The sequence below is a fragment of the Macrobrachium rosenbergii genome, chromosome 47, assembly GCF_040412425.1.
Source record: "Macrobrachium rosenbergii isolate ZJJX-2024 chromosome 47, ASM4041242v1, whole genome shotgun sequence".
NCBI classification, from domain to species: Eukaryota; Metazoa; Arthropoda; class Malacostraca; order Decapoda; family Palaemonidae; genus Macrobrachium; species Macrobrachium rosenbergii.
Window position 1 is genome coordinate 33,520,059 of NC_089787.1, and position 23,065 is coordinate 33,543,123.

Genomic DNA, 23,065 nt, shown 5'->3' on the forward strand with positions numbered 1-23,065 from the left:
AATGTTCGTAAGCATAACTTTTCTTTTTGCCTTTTAATCATTGGAACCTCTTTCTAATTGGACATCCTGTGTTATAGTTAGATGTGGTTTGCTCCCTAAAATTTCATGCAATCTTACTTTTTCGAACAAATAAAAAAAAAAGAAACAAATGTAAATTTTTGAGAATTATATACTTTTAAATTTATGAGGTAGCTTAGTCTCACTATGGAATTAGTCAGATGGTCAGTCAACGTTAGTAAATACTTCTTGCCAAATCGTAACTCCATTATGAAATACTTTATTAGGTAGGTACATAACAATATGGTTGATTGTCAGAGAGACTCTGAAGCAATTTCAGAATGAAGTTTTTAGGAAGTACGTCAACTGGAACTTCACCGCCACTGTTGCCCCATGCTTGCAGGCAGTCAGGCGGAATAAACAACAACCAACGGCTCCGTCATGAAGAAAATGGCTAAGCAATTTCAATTTCTGGCCAATTAGAATAAATGCTTTTGATTAAAAATGCGCCATCTCCCTCGCTTCTTTGTAGAGCTCTGCCGGCGGCTCATGCTTCTTCCCGTTGACGTGCAAGTCCAGGGCTGGATTGTCCAGGCCTCCAGGATGAGACGGAGCTCTGATGGCGTCCGCTGATATGACGGCGATGTCCTTGTTGCCAAACACGTTCAGGACGTCCTTGAAATAGCCGAGGTCGTAGAGCTTCTGTGTCGCCCAGGAGAATAAAATGAGGGCCACGAGAGTTATGATCATGGATAGTGTCCTGGAAGATGTAGAAGATGAGTGTCACTAAAGAATCGTGATCGTTACAGCAAAGTGAACTGGAAGGTAGGAGACGAGTATTTCCTGAGTATCAGGAAATAATATCACTGCAATTAGGAGAGATCTAGAAGGTAAAGGGTGACTGGCCTGTACAGAAGCTACGATATTTAGTAAAGTCCTAACAGATTAAGATACTTTTGAAGGTAGTTTTGATCATTACAATTCTATAAAGACGAAAGACGAGGGCGGCTAAAGATATTTTATGATGTAAAATGTGATCCGCAAAATTTTTTACATTCATGAGTCTGGAAAAGTAGAATATGAATGACAATTAAGGTATTATCTTTGCAAAGAGTCATGGGAAAACCATGCCACGTAATTGAGGGTGTTTACACAGGAAAAAGACGCGTATGAGAAGAATTGAGATTAAGAAATGTCTTTGGAATAAAGGAATAAGATGATTTTAAAAGCTACGAAAACTTTCAAATCTTACCCAAAAAAAAAAAGTGGAAAACAGGTAAGAATCATGGACATTAAGAAGGTAGCTAGTGCCTAAACCCATATGAATGTGAGTATTGGTGTAGAACTAGAATAATCCGCTATCTTAATTATTGCAGGGACCCTTTAGTAGAGTTCATTATGATTTAATCATCAGTGATTACTGTACAATATATAAATGGTATTGGTGTCATTACAAAATATGTTGGTGAATGGATAATTTTTCAAAACTTCATTGCGTACTCTAATACAGTTTTTAGAGGTATGTTAACTAACTTAAAATGTTCTTTAACCTCTCAGATATACTAACAGACATCGCTTATGGTTATGAAACAAAACTAAACGTAGAAACTCAAATGTTCACTGCAATGGTGAACATTGTAATGCCTGGTTAAATCTAATTTTTTTTTTACCTGAACGGGAAGTATTGTACTCCGTCGATGTAGTAAGGATATTCTATGACGACTGGAATGTACAGTACATCTTCTCCTCCTGCAAAGAAGAGAATCGAGTTGAGACAGCACTGTGAATGAAAAATTTTTTGAAAACATTGAGAGGAGGTTAGGTGGTTATTCTTAGTCTGGTCAGTTAAAGTTAATGTTGATTCAGAGTCATGGATGTAAAAGTAAGTATACCTTAGTTTTACCAGACCACTGAGCTGATTAACAGCTGGATACGTGGTAGCTGGTGTGGGGGAAAGCTCAGACGTTGCCTCTTTAGTCTCTGGTTTTTTGTGTATTTTCCCATCAAAGGTAAAGATTTCGAGCTGGATAAGGTCATTTTTTTTCGCGGAAGAAGGTATTACTTTCTGATTGTTACTTTGGGTAACAATCAGAATACTCCCTCCCCAGACATTAGATGTAAACATACAGACTGATTGGAAAGAGAAATAACATAACACTGGAAGGCAGTCCCTTGGGCTCCCTTGATATCCATTTATTTAATTAATTTTGTCTTTTTTTTAAGAACAATTTTTGGAGAAAGGAGACGTCAGCCTTCGTAATTCAGTTCGTAAATCCAACATCAGAAGGTCTACCTCACATTAACTTTCAAAAAAGGAACATAGTCATTAGCCTGGAATCGAGATTCAAAGGGCAGCGAACCTCCTAACTTTTCCGGTTCTTGATGATGTAAAACAATTGCGCATCATCAAAGCGTGCAGTAAAGTGGAAAAACTTTTGAAGACAAAAAATCATCCCTTTGGGAAAAATAGAAGCAGGAACTGAAAGGTGAAATAGACGGAGCCATAAAAAAATATGTCACTGCATTGAGTCTCATTCCCTTTACGAAGAATATTTATTAGGTTCTTTGCTGCTTTTGTCAGTAATCATGTCGAGACTGCAGTGTCACAGACGGCGTCCACTCCCTCCAAAACATTTATGAAGTCTGTAGCTTTGTAACCATATTGTTGGATGTGTTTGTTTGTGATTCTTTTTCCCACAATTCCTTCTGTGCATGTTTTTCTTTGGACGCTGAAAACCCCTCTAAGAAATATATATTTTTTTTATAAAATAAGAGGGAAATGTAGATTTAAAGAAGGGAGGCACAATCTACGTAATAGGGTCATGTTATATTGAATCCAATTTTATGTAGTATGTTCTATATATATATATATAGATGTATATATATATATATATATATATATATATATATATATATATATATATATATATATATATATGTATATATGTGTATATATAAATACATATATATATATATGTATATATATATATATATATATATATATATATATATATATATATATATATATATAATATATATATATAAAGGCAATAGAAAAGTGAAAACACAGAGTGGTTGATAGGCCTTCCGACTTACTGTCCTTTACTTAGCTGCTAAGTAAAGGACGGTACGACGAAAGGCCTAGCAACCACTCCGTGTTTCACTTTGACCCTCGTGGCTATTGCCTTTATTTATACATTCACACGTTCCATATCTTCGTTATTTAGTTATACACACACACACACATATATATAGATATATAATATATGACCAAATTAATATAAAACCACTTAGTTATTGTTGTCAGGTATAACTTCTTAAAACAAATCCAACACATTTATATCAGGCGTCTCCTTTTTTAAAGCTCCATTCATGTCTATCTTTGTACAGAAAATATGTCTCAAAGGAATCAATTAGTGACTCGTGTGGAGTAATCAATGTCCAAAAGAAAAACAGAAGCCCTTGCCAACATGAAAAGAATGAATTGTTCATTAACACCTATTGTGAAAACATTAATCAGAATACGCGTTCAGCAATAAGATTAAAATGTATGGACTTATAGGGAATGTTTTGGAAGGAGTGTATGCCGTCTCGGCATAGTTACCGAGAAATGAAACAAAAGAACCTGACGTTCTTTGTAATGGGAATGAACCTCTACGCGTTGACAATTTTTCTAGGGCCCAGTCTATTTTACTTCTCATTTCCTTCAATTTTTCTCGAAGGGATAGAAATTTTGTCTGAGAGAGAGAGAGAGAGAGAGAGAGAGAGAGAGAGAGAGAGAGAGAGAGAGAGAGAGAGAGAGAGAGAGAAAATTCTGGGTCGATACAGGACGTTTTTGTATCAGGTTGTATTCTGATCGTAGGTTCAATTAGATTAAAGCGTTTTATTTCGGAGCTATTGGAATCTTCTGCTGTGAATACGTTGTAAACTGAAATCAAGGTGGTAAATTTTACGTAATGTGATGAAGATAATGCTCTGGAGATAAACTTGAGTTGTCAGGACCCTGGAATTGTATTTTTCTTCGATAATTAAACAGAGAATCGACGCAAATACGGAATAATCTAATAAGGTCTTTCAGGGTGTAAACTGTGTACCTTTGGAATGTTAAAAATACGAGAGACTTTTTCTTTCTCACTCTGTTGTGTTTGTCACACATGGTCCAGCGATTCTTTGAAGTAAGTTTTGTTTATTATTCGTCTTTTAGGAATCCTCCATTTGAATGTTTACTCATTTTAAGTTTTATTTCTGACCTTATGTTTTATTATCGAAATTATAACAACTTGAGACTTTTGCCGCTTTTCTCATTAGGGTTAAAACAAGTGTTCAAATCCTCTGAGGCAGATATGAAAAATTTTAATTTTACCCCCGAGGTTTATACAGCGAATAACGAACAGTTACAGAAATAAGTGGCAGTGTCTCATCCGCGGAAGTAAATTGTGTAAATTGCAAGTCCTTTCTTGATGGAAAATTGTTAGTAGTTTTTTATATCTTTGTCTAGGTATAAAGGAGTTCTTTTGTGTTAGTTTTATAGGTGAATTTTTAACCGTCAGCTCTTCATTCAGTGCTGGAGAGCCAGTGTTTTTTCTTGTATCTCAAAGGTCCCTTCTATTTTTTTTTAAAGCCACGGAAGTCCCTTTCCGGCATAAATTTTTTATTGGGCTGTCAGGACAGAATATTTAGGCGGCTGCTAAAACTCTGAAGGTGAGGTACTGGAAAGATGAAAACAAGTTAAGGGGAATCAACTAACAGTAACCTTCTGAGGTATGAAATTGTAAAATAACATGAAATGCCCAACGGTATATGCCGTAATAATGTTTATTATGAAGTAGACTTATCTACCGTCCTTAGACTTATGAATATCTCACCTTCCTTATCTGCCCAATTTGGTAATCCTTTGTGCATTTGCGCATGATATATCTTAGTTGAATTGACGAACTTTTTACATAAGTCACATATATTTATGGTGTCTTTTAATTTTGAGTTCAGTTCCCGTTCACGGGAAAATGGCATTGCAACTCAGATACCGTAAAAGAGCTTACGTATTATTTGCTTTCATTAACGTTTTCCAAACATGTATGCATCAGGAAATTATAATTAGGTCGAAAGATTTTACAGAACATTTTTTTTAAAGATAATTCCATTCCATTTATTAGCAACAGAGTCATTACAACATACCTACAGGCACTCCCCCCCCCCCTTTTCTACTTTCAGATCTGAAAAATGATGCTTCTCGCACTTATGAAAGAGACGTAACTCCGATATGAACGTTTAATAATCATATATTATTCCTGAATGGCATTTCATTTTTTATCGCCCTTGGTGCAGTGAGTAGGTCAAACGAATCATAATGGAACGGCCTACAGGCATGTCAAAATATCATTTAATATAATTTTTGGTAGAGTGAAAATATATAATTTAAAGTCGTTTCTCAGCCTTTGTGATTGTGCATAAGGCTGCTAGGAACGCATTCAGTAATTGATTGTAGAGGCCTCAGTGATTTTAATTGAAAGTCGTTCACTGAGAAGAGGGACTTGAAGTTAACAAAGATGTTGGTAGTTGTTTATTTAATAAGCTTTCAAAGTGCTCGCACTGTATTTTGATACTAGTGACATAGTGAGAGATGGAATAGACAAAGAAAAATGTAAAAAAAAAAAAAAAAAAAATCACTTGTGCGCCATCGTACAGGAGGGGTAAAAAAAAAAAAATCTATGTAAACTCGCTTCTTCATGTCGACTACTAAAACTTCGCTATTCCATTTTCAGAACGCCAGGGGTCCTTTTTCTCCCACCTCTCTTTTAGCTAGCAGGGAGTTCAGTATTTCTTCATAAATTATTCATTTCATGAGAGCCTTTTCCGTGGGGCATTTTGAAATGGTGAAATGCATAAATAAAAGATTTGTTCCGGGATTGAGAATGCTCCCCCAATTCTTCTGGCGGATTTTTGTACTCTGAGGGGCTTAGGATAAGTGCTACCAGCTGTAGGGAATAGACTTTGGAGAAACTCTACTTTTGACTAATTCAGATGCCTATTCATTCCATTAATCCGTCCACTTACCCACATTTTTATCTTTTTTTAGGGCCTTCCATCGGCCCTCATTTAGCCTATCAGTCGAGACCTCGTCATTTCTGTTTTTCTTTGAGATGTTGTGAGTCCCATCTCTTTAGATAAGCATTCTATGAAGCAAGCTTTATAAGTATTGTTGAGCTTTACTGATTAGAACAGTGCATATGCTTATTCTGAGTCATTCAAGTTTCTGTTCTACTCCAATTTAAATATTCCCTTCTATCTTCGTCTGCCTTTTCATAATGAAATCTATGAGAAGGGCAAAGAGTAAAGGGAAAGTAACATTTTCTTGTAGCCCCCTGCTAGTATCTGCAAATTTGCATGCGAAGACCCCATCATCATTAATTTGGAAGCTACTTCGTTCGTGAATTTCAGTTGGCTTTGAATATTTAACGGGAATGCCAGAATGATCCATGACGGTGGTCAGTGGATACTGTCCAACGCCTTCTTGTAATCAACAAACACAGCAGTTAGAATATGATTGTGGTACTATTATCTAGTTTTTCCTCTGGAGCCACTCTTTGTCAGAGAAACGACTGAGTGTTGAATATATATATATATATATATATATATATATATATATATATATATATATATATATATATATATATATACACATATATATGTATTCCTTTGATATTTAAGATTATGGTCTACAAACCAGTAATCAGACCAGTGCTGTTATGTGGTGCAGAAAAGTGGTCAGTGGAAAAGAAAAGAAATGGGAGCCTTTGAAAGAACGGAGATGAGAAAGTTGAGATGGATCATGGGAGTGTCATATCTGGAAGGAATTGGAAGTGAACCAATAAGAAAAAACAGGTGTTTGTAAAATAACAGATAGAGCCATGGAAAGTAGCATGAGGTGGTATGGCCTTGTGGCTTCTCAGGGTTGAGGATACTCTATCTCTCTATCTAAATTAATCCAGCTTCTTGCTGGCCACTGGCTGTTGCTCTTCTGCAGCCCCGTAAAATGGATGTTCTGGTTAAGAAAGCTTATGATATGGCCGAGGAGCGTAGAAGAACTAGAGTTAGGCAGAGTAGTTGATGAAGTGACGTATAAAAAGACCGTACATCGATGGGCGTACATGTTTCAGATTCCCACAATAGAATTCTGTGGAGAAGGAAGGCTCGAGCGATCGACCCCATGAGACTATACACACACACACACACATATATATATATATATATATATATATATATATATATATATATATATATGTATATATATAAATATATTTTATACATTTCTAAAATATATTTATATATTTTATAAATATAGAAAATACACAAGGCAATAAAACCAATAAAGCGTGTTCCTTATGGAAACATCGACATGTATTGCTTTATATCAACAGTCAGATTAGAGTTCCTATTTTTAGTTTTCTGTAAAAGAAAACTATTGTGACGACTTTTTCTGTCTGCCCTCAGATCTTAAAAACTACTGAGCCTAGAGGGCTGCAAATTGGTATGTTGATAATCCACCCTTCAATCATGAAACAAAGAAATTGCAACCCTCTAGCCTCAGTAGTTTTTATTTTATTTTAGGTTAAAGTTAGCCATAATCGTACTTCTGGCACCGATATAGGTACCAAAAACACAGGCCACCACTGGACCATGGCTGAGTTTCATGCGCCACGCCGTACAGAAAACTCGGTTGGGCCGAAGAAACTTAGGCGCATTTTTTACTTGTTGTTTTATGTGCACATTTCAGTAAGCTCCCCAGTCACTCTGAAGCTTGCGGATACTTCAGCTTAGTTTTAAAGAAAAGTGGATTGGGAAGGCAAAAGTGAATTAGTGTTGATAACGGTTTTCTTTCATGGTTGGTCTTCTCACGTGTGTGTGTGTGTGTGTGTGCGCACGCGTGTGTGCGTCCTTGTGTGTTAAGCTTACAACCAGTTTTGCAGGTGGTAATAGGTTTGAAATATTTTCTTTTAGGGGTGGTTGATCAAAGTTTTAATCCCTATTTCGGAAGTCCCGTTGGGGAGGGTAGTGCCATCAGCGCACCTCACGTGGTGCACTGTAGACATTAACTTAAGGTTCTTTGCGGCGTCCCTTCGGCCCCTAGCTGCAGCCCCTTTCATTCCGTTAACTGTACCTCAGTTCATATTCTCTTTCTTCAATATGATATCCACCCTCTCTTGTTACATCATGCAAACCTTCCCACTGTCAATTTCCCTTTCAGCGCTGAATGATCTCATAGGTCCCAGCGCTTGGCCTTTGGCCTAAATTGTATATGCCAGTTTCTGTTTCGTAAGATATCGGCCATTTTCAGTGGAGTTTAGCAACAGTTTACGAGCAGACATTTTCACACATTTAAGATACTTCACGCTACAGTTTAACCGATCTTGGAGGCTAATAAAGAATTAGAGATAACTCGAATGCATACCGGCTTTTTTTCAAGTGTAATAATATAAACTCTGTACAAGTAACAGTAGTGGATGCAAATTGCAATTAACAATGGCATATTCTACTTACAAGTTACTTTGAGGTCAGCGAATCGGCAGTAATATTTGTTGTGATACCCAGAAAACACGAGGAAGTTTGACACTTGAATATGGCATAGTTAAGTTAACTATACCTTAGTTTAACCAGACCACTGAGCTGATTAACAGCTCTCCTAGGATTAGACATATTTTACGTGGCTAAGAACCAGTTGGCTACCTAGCAACGGGACCTACAGCTTATTGTGGAATCACAGGATATGTTACTGTAAGTAATTATGAAGTATGCAACCATCAAGTAACAACAGACCACGTCCACTTACCTAAAATTCGGAAGAGAAAACCAAGAACGTAACCGACGATGGATCCGTAAGTGTTGACGTAGTCTGGGAAATGCACAGCCATCGTCAGTTGCGGGAACAGCATCACATAGACGAAGTCACCGCATAAGTAGCTGGAAAGAATCGTAAAAAAAAGAGGGATTATTTACTGGAACTAGTGTGATTTTAACTGTTGGTGTATCTAATATTATGGAAGGTTTATGTATTTATATATAAATATATATTGTATATATGTATGTATATATGTATACATATGTATAAATATATATAATTTATATATATATACATACATACACATATACACACACATATATATGTACTGTATGTGTGCATATTGAATGTCTGTATGTGCTTGTGAGTACTGTTCATATATGCAAATATACATTTTTGTTACAAATATATCGTAAAGCTATGCCGTTCAACATCTCTATATGACTTTTATATGCATTACACTATACAGTCCATTTATACAGCAGCCTTCCTTTTCGACGACCTGCTTATCCAAACCTTGCAACCCAGTCATTCCACAAAAGACACATCCTTGTCATTCCTTAATAGCTTGCGTATTCTTTAAACCTCTCATACCACTGCATAACCCTGTCCCTCCACGGCAAGGTACCTTTCCCATAACTGTTCATACAACTGTAAAAACTTGCCTTTCCACAACAACGTGCATTCTCCATGAACTACTTATACAAGTATACAACCTTACCATTCCCCATCAGCATGCCTTTCCCCTTGAACTGCTCATACACCTATACAAATATACAACTTCGTCATTCTTCAGCCGCCTTTCTTTTCCATGAACTGCTTGTACAACTATACAACCTTGGCATTCCACGAGTGCGTTCCTTTTTCTTGAACTGCTCATCCACCTATACAGCTATGCAATTTCCATGACTTCCCGTACAACCGTATAACCTCGTCCTTCTATAACAGCATGTACCCTTTTCTGTGAATAGCCCATACAACTGTACAACCTTGTCACTCCACAACACCATAACTTACAACAGCGCGTAGATGGACTTCCCGAAGATGGCAGTGACGGTAGCAACAACGGCGACGACGACGATCGAGGCCCTCATGACCCAGATCAGTTCTCTGTCGCTGGCCTGGAAGAGGCAAGTCACGTGACGTTTCGGTCATGATTTGGAGGCGTACCAACATTTTGTTACAATATCTCCGTCGGCTTTTCAAAATACTGACACCATAATATTATCAAAACCACGACGAATTCGTGGGTGTAGTATGTAGAGTAGGGAGATGAGGATATTTAGCGTTGCTTTGGAGGGGTCCAGGCTTTTGGGGGGCGAAGCTAGGTCTGGTTAGGTCAGGATAGGGCATTCTAGGAAAGGTCAGGACTTCTCACTCTTACCCCTGTCTCCGTACTCTGCATATTACCCCATGATTTCGCCATGGTTTTGAAAAAATACGGTGGCAGTGTTTTGAAACGCTAATGGAAATGCAGTAACAATATGTTGCTACGAAGATAAACATATTTTGGCAGTAATTTGTTACAGTATATTTTATCAGGAGCGGATATGCAGAGTAGGTAGACAAGAGTAGGTGTGAAAATCCTAACCTTTCCTAGAATGCCGTGTCCTGACCTAACCAGACCTTTACCTTCCTAACCTAACTTAGGGCGCAGTGCCCTGACCTGGCCCTGGGGGGCTTTGCCCCACCTTGGATCCCACCCACAAGCAACACTGAATACCCCTGTCTCACCACTGTGCATACTATCGTTTTATCATTCAGTGGTTGTGCAAGAGATATTTTATCATTATTTTGTAATGCAAATAATGATATGTCAGTGTTTTGTTACGCATATGAAGATAATTCAAAATTTTTTGTTAAGCAGGTGAATGTACTTTACTATTAATCTGTTATGCAATTGAAGATATTTCATCAAATTTTATTATGGACATAAAAATATTTATTATGGATATCGTGTTATATAATTATCACTTCTTTATATTACTGAAGATTATCAACAAACAATATTTTGTATTTAAATGATGGAATGCTACACTGATAAATTTCCGTTCACTGAAATTTTTCCATATTTATCTATATTATATGATTAAAAAAACAGGAAATTACTCAACATTGGTGAATTATTGTTAAGCTGGCATTATGACAACCGTTCCTTATTTATCAATATTGTGTTTATAACACTGAGGCACTTCGGGAAACATGGATATACTTACTTTTGTTTATTTTGTTTTTTTATCATGGGCGTAATTAGCCGAATTTCAAACACAATATATAAGGAAAAGATCTGGATAATTTTCCCAAATTTATCGATGACTTTGATTGTTTAATTATTTATCATGAAGGAATACAAATTAACCTAGGAACACTAAATACTGATTATCTTTCTGTTTACAAGAATTATTCTTATTGAATTTTGACCCGGGAGTTGCGGGAAATAGGAAACTGTAGGGTAACAGTTGCCACCCAAATCGATGGTTAAACTACTTTAATAATAATAACAGAGGATAAAAGCAGTTATCTTCCCAGAATTTATAGAATTAGTCGTTTTCTTTGGCCTCTTCCGACCGAGCTAGGGAGTAGTGCCGTCAGTGCACCTCATGCGGTGCAATGTAGGCATTACTTAAGGGCCTTTGCAGCGTCCCTTCCGCCCCTAGCTTCAACTGCTTTCATTCCTTTTACTGTACCTCCGTTCATATTCTCTTTCTTCCATCTTACTGCCCACCCTCTCCTAACAGTTGATTCATAGTGCAACTGCGAGGTTTTCCTTCTGTTACGCCTTCCAAACCTTTTACTGTCAATTTCCGTTTCAGCGCTGAATGTCCTTAGTTCCCCCAGTGCTTGGTATCTATGCCTAAAATATATAAACCAGTCAATCAATCTTCCGACCGAGCTGTCCAGTTACTACAGCGTTACTTTCAGTATTCAGTTTTCTTTCAAAAGCAAATCCTAAGGGTGGTCCTAGACAGCCAACATTTTTGACACAATATTTTGCTGGTCACTGATTTGCTTCGAAATGCTTGCGTGAACTTTTTGGCGCAGCAAAAAAATTGATCGTCTAGATTAGCCATTATTACGCACGAATCCTGTGTCGAGCATCTGATTATGATTTTAATTAATCTTAATCAGAACTTATTAAATTCATATTAATCCATTCTTTTCAGTGTTTCCTGTAAATATAGCCGCCGAATCAGTATATGATTTTGATCGTACGTGAATGCTATTTGATTTACGGGAGCGTTAATATTATCGTGAACAGTGTATTTTTTTTCACGATCTAAGGGTAGTAAATAATTTCATAACGTGAATTGATAATTACCATTTTAAAGCTCTTAGTTTTGTCTTTCGCAAAAAGCAGTGCAAAAAATCGGCAAAAAACATATTCACGGCATTGGAGGAAAAGGGGTTCATTAACTAGAACTGCAATTATCATGGCAAAAAAATAAGGATAAAGAGATGTGAAACGCTGACAAAGTTTGGTGGACATGTCCGGCGTCTGTTGATGGCTTTGCACTCAGTGATAACATTGAATATTGAAAGGTCAATTTTTAGGAGCCCTGAGCACACACACACACACACACACACACACACACACAGAGAGAGAGAGAGAGAGAGAGAGAGAGAGAGAGAGAGAGAGAGAGAGATTAAAAGTAGGTCGCCTATATTTAAGCAAAAAGTTACGCATAATTAACTGGATGAATTTGCCATTGATGAAAGATTAATATTATCATGTTTCAATATGTAAATGCTCTATAAATTAACTCTTTCATCATAGCATGTGAAGCTAGCTCTCTATCTCTCTCTCTTTCTCTCTCTCTCTCTCTCTCTCTCTCTCTCTCTCTCTCTCTCTCTCTCAAAGTGATCGCATTAAGGATTTTGCACGGATTTTATGTCAACTGCCTACTAAGCTGTTCCGTACTCGGCCGTTTCAGTTCAAGTGGTGTTTGACATTCCGTAAAAACAAGGCACACACTACAATGTTAGATATCCTACCTTATTTTTTGTCACTCATTAAATCTTCAATAGTAACAGTAGTCTGTTTCTGTAAAAGTAACTGTACTGTTTAGCTTATTAATAAATAAAATCTATAATTTTATTGATAAAATACATAAAGTAAAAAAGACTTTCTTTGTCTCTTGCGCGAAAATCAAATATTAACGCAAATAACCCCCAATACACAAGTCTGGAGACGTGGGCACTCAGTGAAAATGGAAAGGAAATTGAAAGGATTAAGGTTGCAAGCACTGAGATTATATGGGGAGGGGCCATCTGGTAGGGGAGGAAGGTACTGAGAGATCTCAGTTCCAGGAGCTGGAAAATGAACCGACGTCTCATAGACTAATATGGTTTGGACGTATGATGAGAATGGAAGCGTGGGAGTTGATCGGCGAGGAGGTGGTTGCACAGGTGGTGGGAAGAGGACTAATGGTGAGGCCTCAAAGACTGTGATAAGTTAAGTATACCTTAGTTTAACCAGACCACTGAGCTGATTAACAGCCCTCCTAGGTGCTGGCCCAGTTAGAGGCCTGGATCAAGAGGGAGTTCTGACAGGGAAGGGTAAAGTGCCATGGAGGGAGAGAGGAGAGGGAACTCATTTTACATCTAACCCTTTAAAGGAAAAAGTGGACATGAAAGCACTAGAAACATTGATGTTCATTACAAATGGCTTCCTTGAGAAGTAATGATTATTTTTAAGTAATATATATGTATGTATATATATATATATATATATATATATATATATATATATATATATTTTTATTTATTATATATTTATATGAATGTCTTTTACTGTAATACAACAATATAATATGAAGATAAAAAAGGACCATAAAACACTATTTAAAACGTCCAAATAGTGGTTTATGGGCCTTTTTATCTTCATACACATACACACATAAATATATATATATATAAACACAGAATCTGTTGGTCACTTTAACCAGGCACATGTAATTGCAATAACATATGTAATTCTAATAACCACAGTGCCCTCTTAAATTTTGGAATTCTTCACACTTTTTGGATTCACTTGTCAGATCAAGGCCTTAGATCCAAATGCAGGATATATGAAGTAATTCTGATGTCCGTAGCAGGATTGGAACCCGCATCCAGAGTTTCAGAACGAGGTCACGTTGCCGACTTGACCACGAGAAGGATAAAAGTCAATTGCCCGTCCTGTCTGTCGAATTCAGATACATTTATTTGAGCTGGAATAGACGCATCCTCACCAGCGTAGCTTAAGAGGGCAATTGTTTTTATTTTTATTGCTTTTTAAGCTGAAATATATATAGAGAATCTACTGGTCACATTTTACCAGATACGGATATAATATGTATGTAATACCACAATGCATACATACACATACACACACACACACACACACACACACACACACACATATATATATATATATATATATATATATATATATATATATATATATATATATATATATATATATATGTATCCAAATTTCTAATGCGTGTAAAAGATAAGTAGCTAGAAATGACCCAGAGTGGTTCTTAATGAGGGCATATCCAGGTTCATAAAACTACTGTTGACTTTTTCGCAGAAGTTATCGTACACTTCAGAGACGGAAAGGTTTCCAACAGCGTTGTTGACGTTGTCAGCAGCCAGTTGTCAGTGCACTGAGCTTCAGAGATCCGCTCTTTGTGAATATTGTGTTTATATATTAGCGTATTGCCTGAATTGAGAGTGTTCGTGTATATTTAATAAGAACGCAGGGTTAAGTGAAAGTGGAGTCAGTCTCTTTTTTTATTTGAAATTGCCTTTTGAACATAAAATTCCGTCTTTTACTGTATATATATATTATATGTATATATTTATTATATATAGGCTATATATATATATATATATATATATATATATATATATATATATATATATATATATATATATATATATATATATATATATATAAATGTTTGTGTATGTCTGATATCTTTACCGTCAGATTTTTATTTATTATTGTTAGCGTTGTTGCATAAATCGTCAACTAATAGACCGACCATTTGAAAAATAGCTTTAGACTTACAACTATATCCTCTCCTGTAAAGCCTAGAGCTACACTGGAACTTAAAATTACCTGTTGCCTGATGACATTCCTGTAGACGTTGTTCGCGAACATGGACGAAGCAGAGAGCACGGAAGAGTCAGCCGAGGACATGACAGCGGCGCTCACAGCTCCGAGCCCGAAGAAAGCAACCCACTGGAAGAAAGAAAAATTTAATTAAATGCGTGTCAATGCAGCTCTGAAAAATGTAAACAGAAGCGTTCCCGGGAAAGCTTACGGTAAAACTAAAGTATATATGTGCAGTATGGGCTTCGTGTTTAATATCAGTCCCTTGGGGATGCATGTAAATACATAAACAGAAAACATTAAATATCATATACACACAAAAAAAGACATAAAAATAAACAAAAAATAGAGAAAGGGCAGTAAATATGCTGGTCGGAGACTGGCGGGAACCAGGCCAGGGTAATGTTTTTCAGTTTACTTGACACTCAATGTGGCTTAGGGGAAGTTCGTTAAGGCTAGGAGCTGGTGGATTATCGTGGAACCTGTACATTTCCTGTTAAGACAGCTCAAAGGGAAACTTATTAAGGTTTGATTCTCTGCCACTGCAGAAATCAGACTTTGAGCAAGCAGTCGTCTAGGCCATTCGGTGTTTTGAGAAAGGGAAAGGTTATTAATACTAAAAAAATGTGTTAGACAAATAACTGACCAGCGTCAATCCACGGTGAATGTCATATTTCGAACATCAGGTGGTATTGGTCAATCCTCAAACATGGAGACGATTAATGTTTCATTATAACTGAGAGAAAAAGATGAATCAAACAAAAAAAAAAAGTATTAAGTGTAGTATAAATAAGATGAAATTCGTGCTGTTTTATGAGGGAACCAGACAGTTTATGTACTGTGGGGAAATACGAAGGTGTTGGCGAACGTGTTTTCATCTTCCGACCCAGCGGTTGTTGCAGCAAGTAGTTTCTAATTGATTCTAGCCCTCAAAGTAAAAGCGAGTGATAATATAAAGGGCCCAGTTGGGGAGTTCTCTGACATCTCTGTGGTCGGGTGATCGTCTGGCACAGTCTGTTCCGTGACTTTTCATTATTATTATTATTATTATTATTATTATTATTATTATTATTATTATTATTATGTCAGTAGATAAAACCTATTAACATGGAACAAGCACACCAAAGGGGCCACTGACTTGAAATTCAGACTTCCAAAGAATGTCGGTTCCAACTTCTCACCGCAGACCCCACACTGCAGCAGTAACTGATCATGATACAGAGCTGGTCATTTTTCATCGCCCCGGGGGAGACGCGAACCCGCGACATCTGAGTGGCATGCCACGACGCTAACCACTATACCAGCGGACCAGCCAAATACTGATCAGCTCTTGATCGCCGTGCTTCAGAATTCCACCTCAAATCCGGCAGCAGCCTAATCACCTTTATTTATCTCCGTCTCGTCCCTTCCTTCTGGCACCAATGGACCTCTCAAGTTTGCCAATGTCCTCGGCACCCGACGCCTGTCAACTGACATTGGCCAAATGCACGTCAGTTAATGAGGTCTCCCAACCAGAATTCCTCATCTCGGAGTCGAGTAATCTCATCTTAATCACGAGTGTTCTGTCAGAGGGGGTTAGCGGGGCGCACGCATGACCTAATTAATGACATGTTGACTGCTAATTAAGAGTCGGTTAATCAGGTTATGTACCAATTACGCTAAGAGAGAAATCGCTTTAGGGTTTTTTTTTTCATATTGGATGTTTGACTTGTGTGAGGAGGTTGCTCGTGCGATGAACTTTACAGGGCGAATGCTGCACAAGGCACATGTTTGTGGATACTTTAAAGCGCTGTAATTAGCAGCGTTTGTCGGCGATTGGGCAGGAAGAATTTGGGGAAATGGGGGTGGGGAAGTATAGGGATTAGGAACTTTGCCTCTGATAAGAAAGTTCTGCCGTAAAGCAGACATGCGCTTAAGAAAGACAGCTATAATTAAAAAAAGAAAAATGCGTAAATTTTGTTAATGGCATGATTAAAAATATTGAAAGCAATGAGTATTAATATTGAAAATAATGACAATTGATTATGGAAATTAATCGTAACGGTAATAGCATTAAAACGCTTGATGTTATCAGAACATCGTACATTAATTGTTACTGAAGGAGTGGTCAGTTCAACGGAATATTACAGTAAAATCTTTATCTATTTGACTAGTGTAATTTTTTTTTTAGAAGACTTACAGTAAGGTCTTTCATAAAAGTTATTTTGTAGTTCATGTACCGAAAAACATTTCTCTTAACAGTGCTGAATGAAATGGGTGAACTTAATCTTCATTCCCTCTTCATTATAAGGAGAAACAGATCGCTTTCGCAACCTTTGGTAGCAAAAGCTTCATCGCCAAGTCTTGTATTATTACTTCTGAAAACGTGTGTCTGCTGTGTCGCTAGGAATTATGGCGAAAACTATTGAAGGGACTGTGATGAAATTTAGTAAAGACTTACTCCAGAGTAGTACGTAGCTAGGCGAGGCTCTGCCCTAAACTGGGCGTTCTTCAGGAAAGCCCTTCCACCCCCACCCCTCTTTGGCGCCCTTCGTTGCTAGTGATGTCTTACACCCACAGTGTTCTTTTCGAGATAGTAAGTCATATGTATACCAAATTTGGTTGAAATTGATCAGTGCGTTTCAGAGTGTGTGTGGAACACACACACATACACACCCATCTATTTATATATGTATAATATATATATATAATATATATATAATATATATACATATATATATATATATATATATATATATATATATATATATATATATATATATATATATATATATATATTGTTTAGTTCTGCACTTATTGCTGAGTACTGGAGTATCAGTACTTAGCTCAGCCGCTGACGTATTTTTTATATCAACAAGTGGCTTCAGATTTCCCTTAGTAACGCAACTTTAATACAAGTTGTAAGTAGATTCCTTCATCACCAGCTTAGTTTTTTCCCTTTACTAAACGTAATTTATAAACCTTTTTGCTACAGTCGATGATTAATAGAAAAACATTTAGTTTCATTCTCATTCCTTTTATCCTTACATTTCATATTTATTTTTTGATGTCGAATGGAATTGTCGTAGTGTTTTTTTTTATGTTCTGTACTCCTTTTAGTTAATTAGGTTTATCTCAGTAGAAATTAATTCTTAGATCCTAGGCATTTTCACAGAAAATGTTACCATATTTTTTTACTTGAGACTTCCAAACACAAAAATATTATCTATTATACTAACTGCATTTGTGACTATATATATATACATAGTATATATTTATATATATATGTATGTGTATATGTATATAATATATATATATATATATATATATATATATATGATATATATGTATGTGTATATGTATATAATATATATACATATATATATATATATATGATATATATGTATGTGTGTATATGTATATTATATATATATATATATACATATATATATATATATATATATATATATATATATATATATATATATATATATATTATTTATATAAAACGAACTATTAACATAATTTTGCCGTTGATCTAGTATATATTTTGTACTTTTAGAAGTAGATGTAATTTAGCTAACTCTAACCTTAAATAAAATAAAAACTACTGAGGCTAGAGGGCTGCAATTTGGTATGTTTGATGATTATAGGGTGGATGATCAACATGCCAATTTGCAGCCCTCTAGCCTCAGTGGTTTTTAAGTTCTGAGGGCGGACGGACAGACAAAAAGAAGCCATCTCAATAGTTTTCTTTTACAGAAAACTAAAACTCCTGCAGAAATTGGCGTTGCCACAAGAAAGGTAGTCGACATTGTTCTCTCTCATAAGGCGTTATTGAAGTAACTGAGGTCCTTTGAAGTGATAGAAAGTTTCTGGGTCATTTTGACTGTAACTTTCAGGAATAGGATACTTGTCTGAAAGTCATCTCCTAAATGGTGCTTGGTAATGGGGCATAATTACATTCGTTAAAGTTTGAATGAAATATTTCCAGCGCTCAAGAAGTGAAAGAGGTTCACTTTTTCAGGATTTCGTCAGACGAGCCTAATGTCTGATAACAAGAGAATAAATTGGAAAAGAAAACCTGATTTTTTTCTGTAATAATAATAATAATAATAATAATAATAATAATAATAATAATAATTATTATTATTATTATTATTATTATTATTATTATTATTGTTGACGAAGACGGTAGTAATTATAACAATGATAATGAATGATTGACTGACATGAGAAAACCAAGGTAAATACAACTGATAACAAAGAAATTCTCTCACACTCCACGTCAATCGAACACTGAGTATCTCTTTTTGTCGGACTTAGGCTGTCTAATCGGATTGAGAAGCCGCCACTTGGAGGCGAGGCCGACATTCTCTTGCACGGCAGAACACAAGGGAAATTTGTTAGAAATGTCTTGGAAAAATGGCGGTGGATTATTGAAGAGATGAATGAGGTAGAACGAATGTGCGCTGTGGAGTTCAGCGATTTTTGCTGTAAGATGATATCTGTTTGTGCTGAGTTGCGTGTATGTTCTACTTCCACCTACGTTTGTTTAGTGTACATTGAGAAATAAGTTATAAAGCGTTTATGAGTTCGGCGATGTAGTTTGTAAAACAATGTCTAGATTGTGTCGAATTGTCTGAAGGTTGCACTTCAACCTACGTGTGTTTAGTTTATATTTAGAAAGAAGTTATAGAGCGGTTATGCTCTTCCTGTTATCTACTTTAAAAACCAAACAAATAATTCTAATTTGCGACCAAAACCAGACAATATTCAGTCATTCGTTCTATACTGACAGACCTTCCATTTCAACCTGAAGAGGAACTCCGTGTTATTCCCAGGAATACAGACGGAGCTCTAAGAGATTAAGCTGATTTCGTTTCAATACAACCCTCCAAGTAATTCAAGTATCATCACAAGTATAATACCAGATTTGCGGCGGTTCTCAGAACAGACCTGTTGAGAAACGACCACGAGGGATTTCTCCCGAGAAGCAAGGAGTACTGAATCCGAATTCAGAAGGATGTTAAAGTCGCATTTCGCTTGCGTGCAAATTGTGGAGGAAACCAGAGTGTTCGGTGGAGAAGTGGAGAGTTTGTGTAGCTGTCTCTGATATCCTGTTCCTGTCGTTTCGTGGAATCTCTTATCATCTGCGAGAGATTTGAGACATAAGAACAGGGCGGTTGTTCACGACTTCCTTAAATAAATAAATAAGTGGGCCTTAAATAAATAAATAAGTGGGTAAAAATAAACATCACAAGTATACTGATATTTAGGATGGTGGCTTTTCTTTCCTCTCTTCAAAGGAATGTGGCTTTTCGTGTGGAAAAAGACGCATTTCGTCAGAGTTTTCAGATTTTTTTAAAATCTTGAAACTGAAGTTTTCTTTTTAGAAGTATGTGAGTAGAAAGCTTTGAAGGATAATGTGTTAAAGTGGCCTCGAGCTCTCCTGAGCGCCACTTTCTCCTTTCAGCCTAATAACTCTAGAATTAGTTTACACCGGGTATTGAAATATAAGTAAGCTTTCCCCCTCCAGGGCACAAAGTTATTTTTGGTTTTCTGTGAAAGATAACTATTGTCCCGGCTTTTTCTGTCCGTCCGCACTTTTTTCTGTCCGCAGTTTTTCTGTCCGCCCTCAGATCGTAAAAACTACTGAGGCTAGAGGGCTGCAAATTGGTATGTTGATTATCCACTCTTCAATCGTCAAACATACCAAATTGCAGCCCTCTGACCTCAGTAGTTTTTATTTTATTTTAGGTTATAGTTAGCCATAATCGAGCTTCTGGCAACGATATAGGATATCCCACCACCTGGCCGTGGTTAAAGTTTCATGGGCCGCAGCTCATACAGCATTATACCGAGACCATAGAAAAATAGATCTATTTTGGTGGCCTTGATTATACGCTGTAGCGGCTGTACAGAAAATTCGATTGCGCCGAAGAAACTTCGGCGCATTTTTTACTTGTTTCTGGACAGGATACTTTTATAAGTACCACAACTGCTTGGCATAGCTTCATGTTAGTAATTTGCAAACGACAAACACGCACAGAAAATTTGTGTACATTTTCTACGACAACGGTTTGGAAAAGCCTTACAGTATATAAAATATCTGTATATAAATAACTCAGGATTAAATCAAATGAAGAAACAGTGTAGTGTGGGCAATAATACAAAATCTTAGTTTGGATATTTTTTCTTGGGTGGTGGCCAGATTTATTCATTTTTGGTGTATGCCTTTGCCGGCGTGCTAGATAAATTTGGGTATTTTTATTCTATAGATATCGTGAAGACTTGTTTACTTTTATCACAGATTTTGTTGGGAATTTTAACACCTCCCCAGGAAAAACAACCCCACTGACTATGCCTTTATGCCGCAGTGGAAAAGGAAGATACCTTTACTTGTGTCTTGTGATAAACTTGAGAATAGATTCAATTTGGAACACCCGGATTACATAAAGCCCCGCTGCTTTTCAAGGGAGGGGGATTATGAAGCTTCTATATCTCTTGACCGAAATACACGTGCTTTTTTTAACACTTCCGTCTCAGAGTTTTTTGAGGGTTTACAAATAAATTAGAAATAGACTAAATAAATGTATTCTACCGATTTTTCTTTTGGAAAATTTAAAACATCTTAAGATAGCAGTTTTTCCACTTTGCATATCATTTCATTTCCCTTTATCTTGAGAATGTGCAATTTCCCACCGCCGTTTCCTTCTTCAGAAACTCAGTTTTGTTAGACTGAAATTATCTTGTATGTTTTATAAAAATGGTCTCTGTTTTGTAGTTCACGAACTCTTTAGAACTCATGAAATTGTGTATGTGATATTCCTTTTTCATTTAGTTTATTTTTGAATATATATTGGTTTGCTCTGTCTTACTTTGCACGACGCTGCTGGAATATACACAGTTTCAGCAAGATCATCCATACAATAAAATTTCTGAAATTTTTAATTTTTATTTTCTTCTCATTTTCATTCGTCTGCTTCGTCCTGAATATCCCCTGACGCTTGGGAAGTTTCAGTGATTACTAACGAGAAGAGAAACTCTTTCAGAACCTTAAATGGACTTGATTTGAGTATGCTTCGATCATCCAATACATTTCAGTTTTAGTAACAAAAATGATCCTAAATTCACTCAGGTTAATATCCTCGTTATTCCCAAAAATCTTGGTTTACCATTGTGTCATAAAAAATAAAACATAGATAATATCTTGGGAAAACGTCGAATTTGTTGCAGAGCTAATTCAGATGTATTCAGTCCCCAAACAGAAAGAAAATTTAATGCGTAGTGACTCATTTCCCCTGAAGGATACTTCAGAACGACACCAGCTGCACTGCAATCTCTTCCCTTGGCAACGCCGTAACCATAAAACCTTGATGGTGTTAGATGACTATGTTTTAAAGGGTACCGCGAGACCCCTGTTTAATTAGATGAAGCGTTCTCTAGACCTCCCAGCCGAGCCTGATGAACTTGAAGACATTTTTTAACTTGGGCTAATGCAATCCAATCAAATCCCGGCCACTGGAAGGTTGGTGGGGCAAATGACGACAGCGCATTCAAGGACATCAATAAAGGAAGCAAGACGTGGAATGGTGAGTCATAATTCATAGGAATTCAGTGAATGAGTATTGTCAATATATGGAAGACTAAAGCATGAACATGGAATGCGGTTGGTGGAAAGCAAATGTGGTGGAACACAAGAGAACGCAAGAGAAATTGGGAAGGAGAATGAAGGAATTCATACGCATCATATTCTTCAGCAATTAATTTTTCCTTTTCTGGAGCTGACGGTAGGCGTTTGGTTGAAAGCTAATGGGGAGGAAAACAAGAAAACACAAGGGAGGCTAGGAAGGAGAACGAAGAAATTCAGATACATCTTATTCTTTAGCAATTTTTTTTTCATTTAATATTTTTGAGCTGACGGTATTACAGGAGTTGTCTATCTTCTTTAAGACTGACCGATGTATTATTGAAGCATTAGCTTCTGTCAATCACGAATATCTTCAATATTAGCTGCGGATATTTACCGTCAGTTCCCCCAAAAAACAACACTATTGAAGTATGAATTGTCATCATCATCATCATCATCATCATCATAAAAATAATAATAATAATAATAATAATAATAATAATAATAATAATAATAA

General features: G+C 36.5%; 1 protein-coding gene across 5 annotated transcripts in view; it reads right to left on the reverse strand.

Annotated features, from left to right (window-relative positions):
- Positions 1-261: 261 nt before the first annotated feature.
- Positions 262-23,065, reverse strand: part of LOC136830751 (high-affinity choline transporter 1-like) — a 209,647-nt gene continuing 186,843 nt past the window's right edge. For all 5 annotated transcript variants that reach the window (XM_067090619.1, XM_067090622.1, XM_067090620.1 and 2 more), the window contains 5 exons: positions 14,943-15,065; positions 9,851-9,954; positions 8,825-8,955; positions 1,668-1,746; positions 262-757 (listed from right to left, as the gene is read on the reverse strand). In XM_067090619.1, coding sequence (XP_066946720.1) covers positions 496-757; positions 1,668-1,746; positions 8,825-8,955; positions 9,851-9,954; positions 14,943-15,065 — 699 coding nt within the window. In that variant the 3' untranslated portion in view covers positions 262-495. The remainder of the gene's footprint in view (positions 758-1,667; positions 1,747-8,824; positions 8,956-9,850; positions 9,955-14,942; positions 15,066-23,065) is intronic.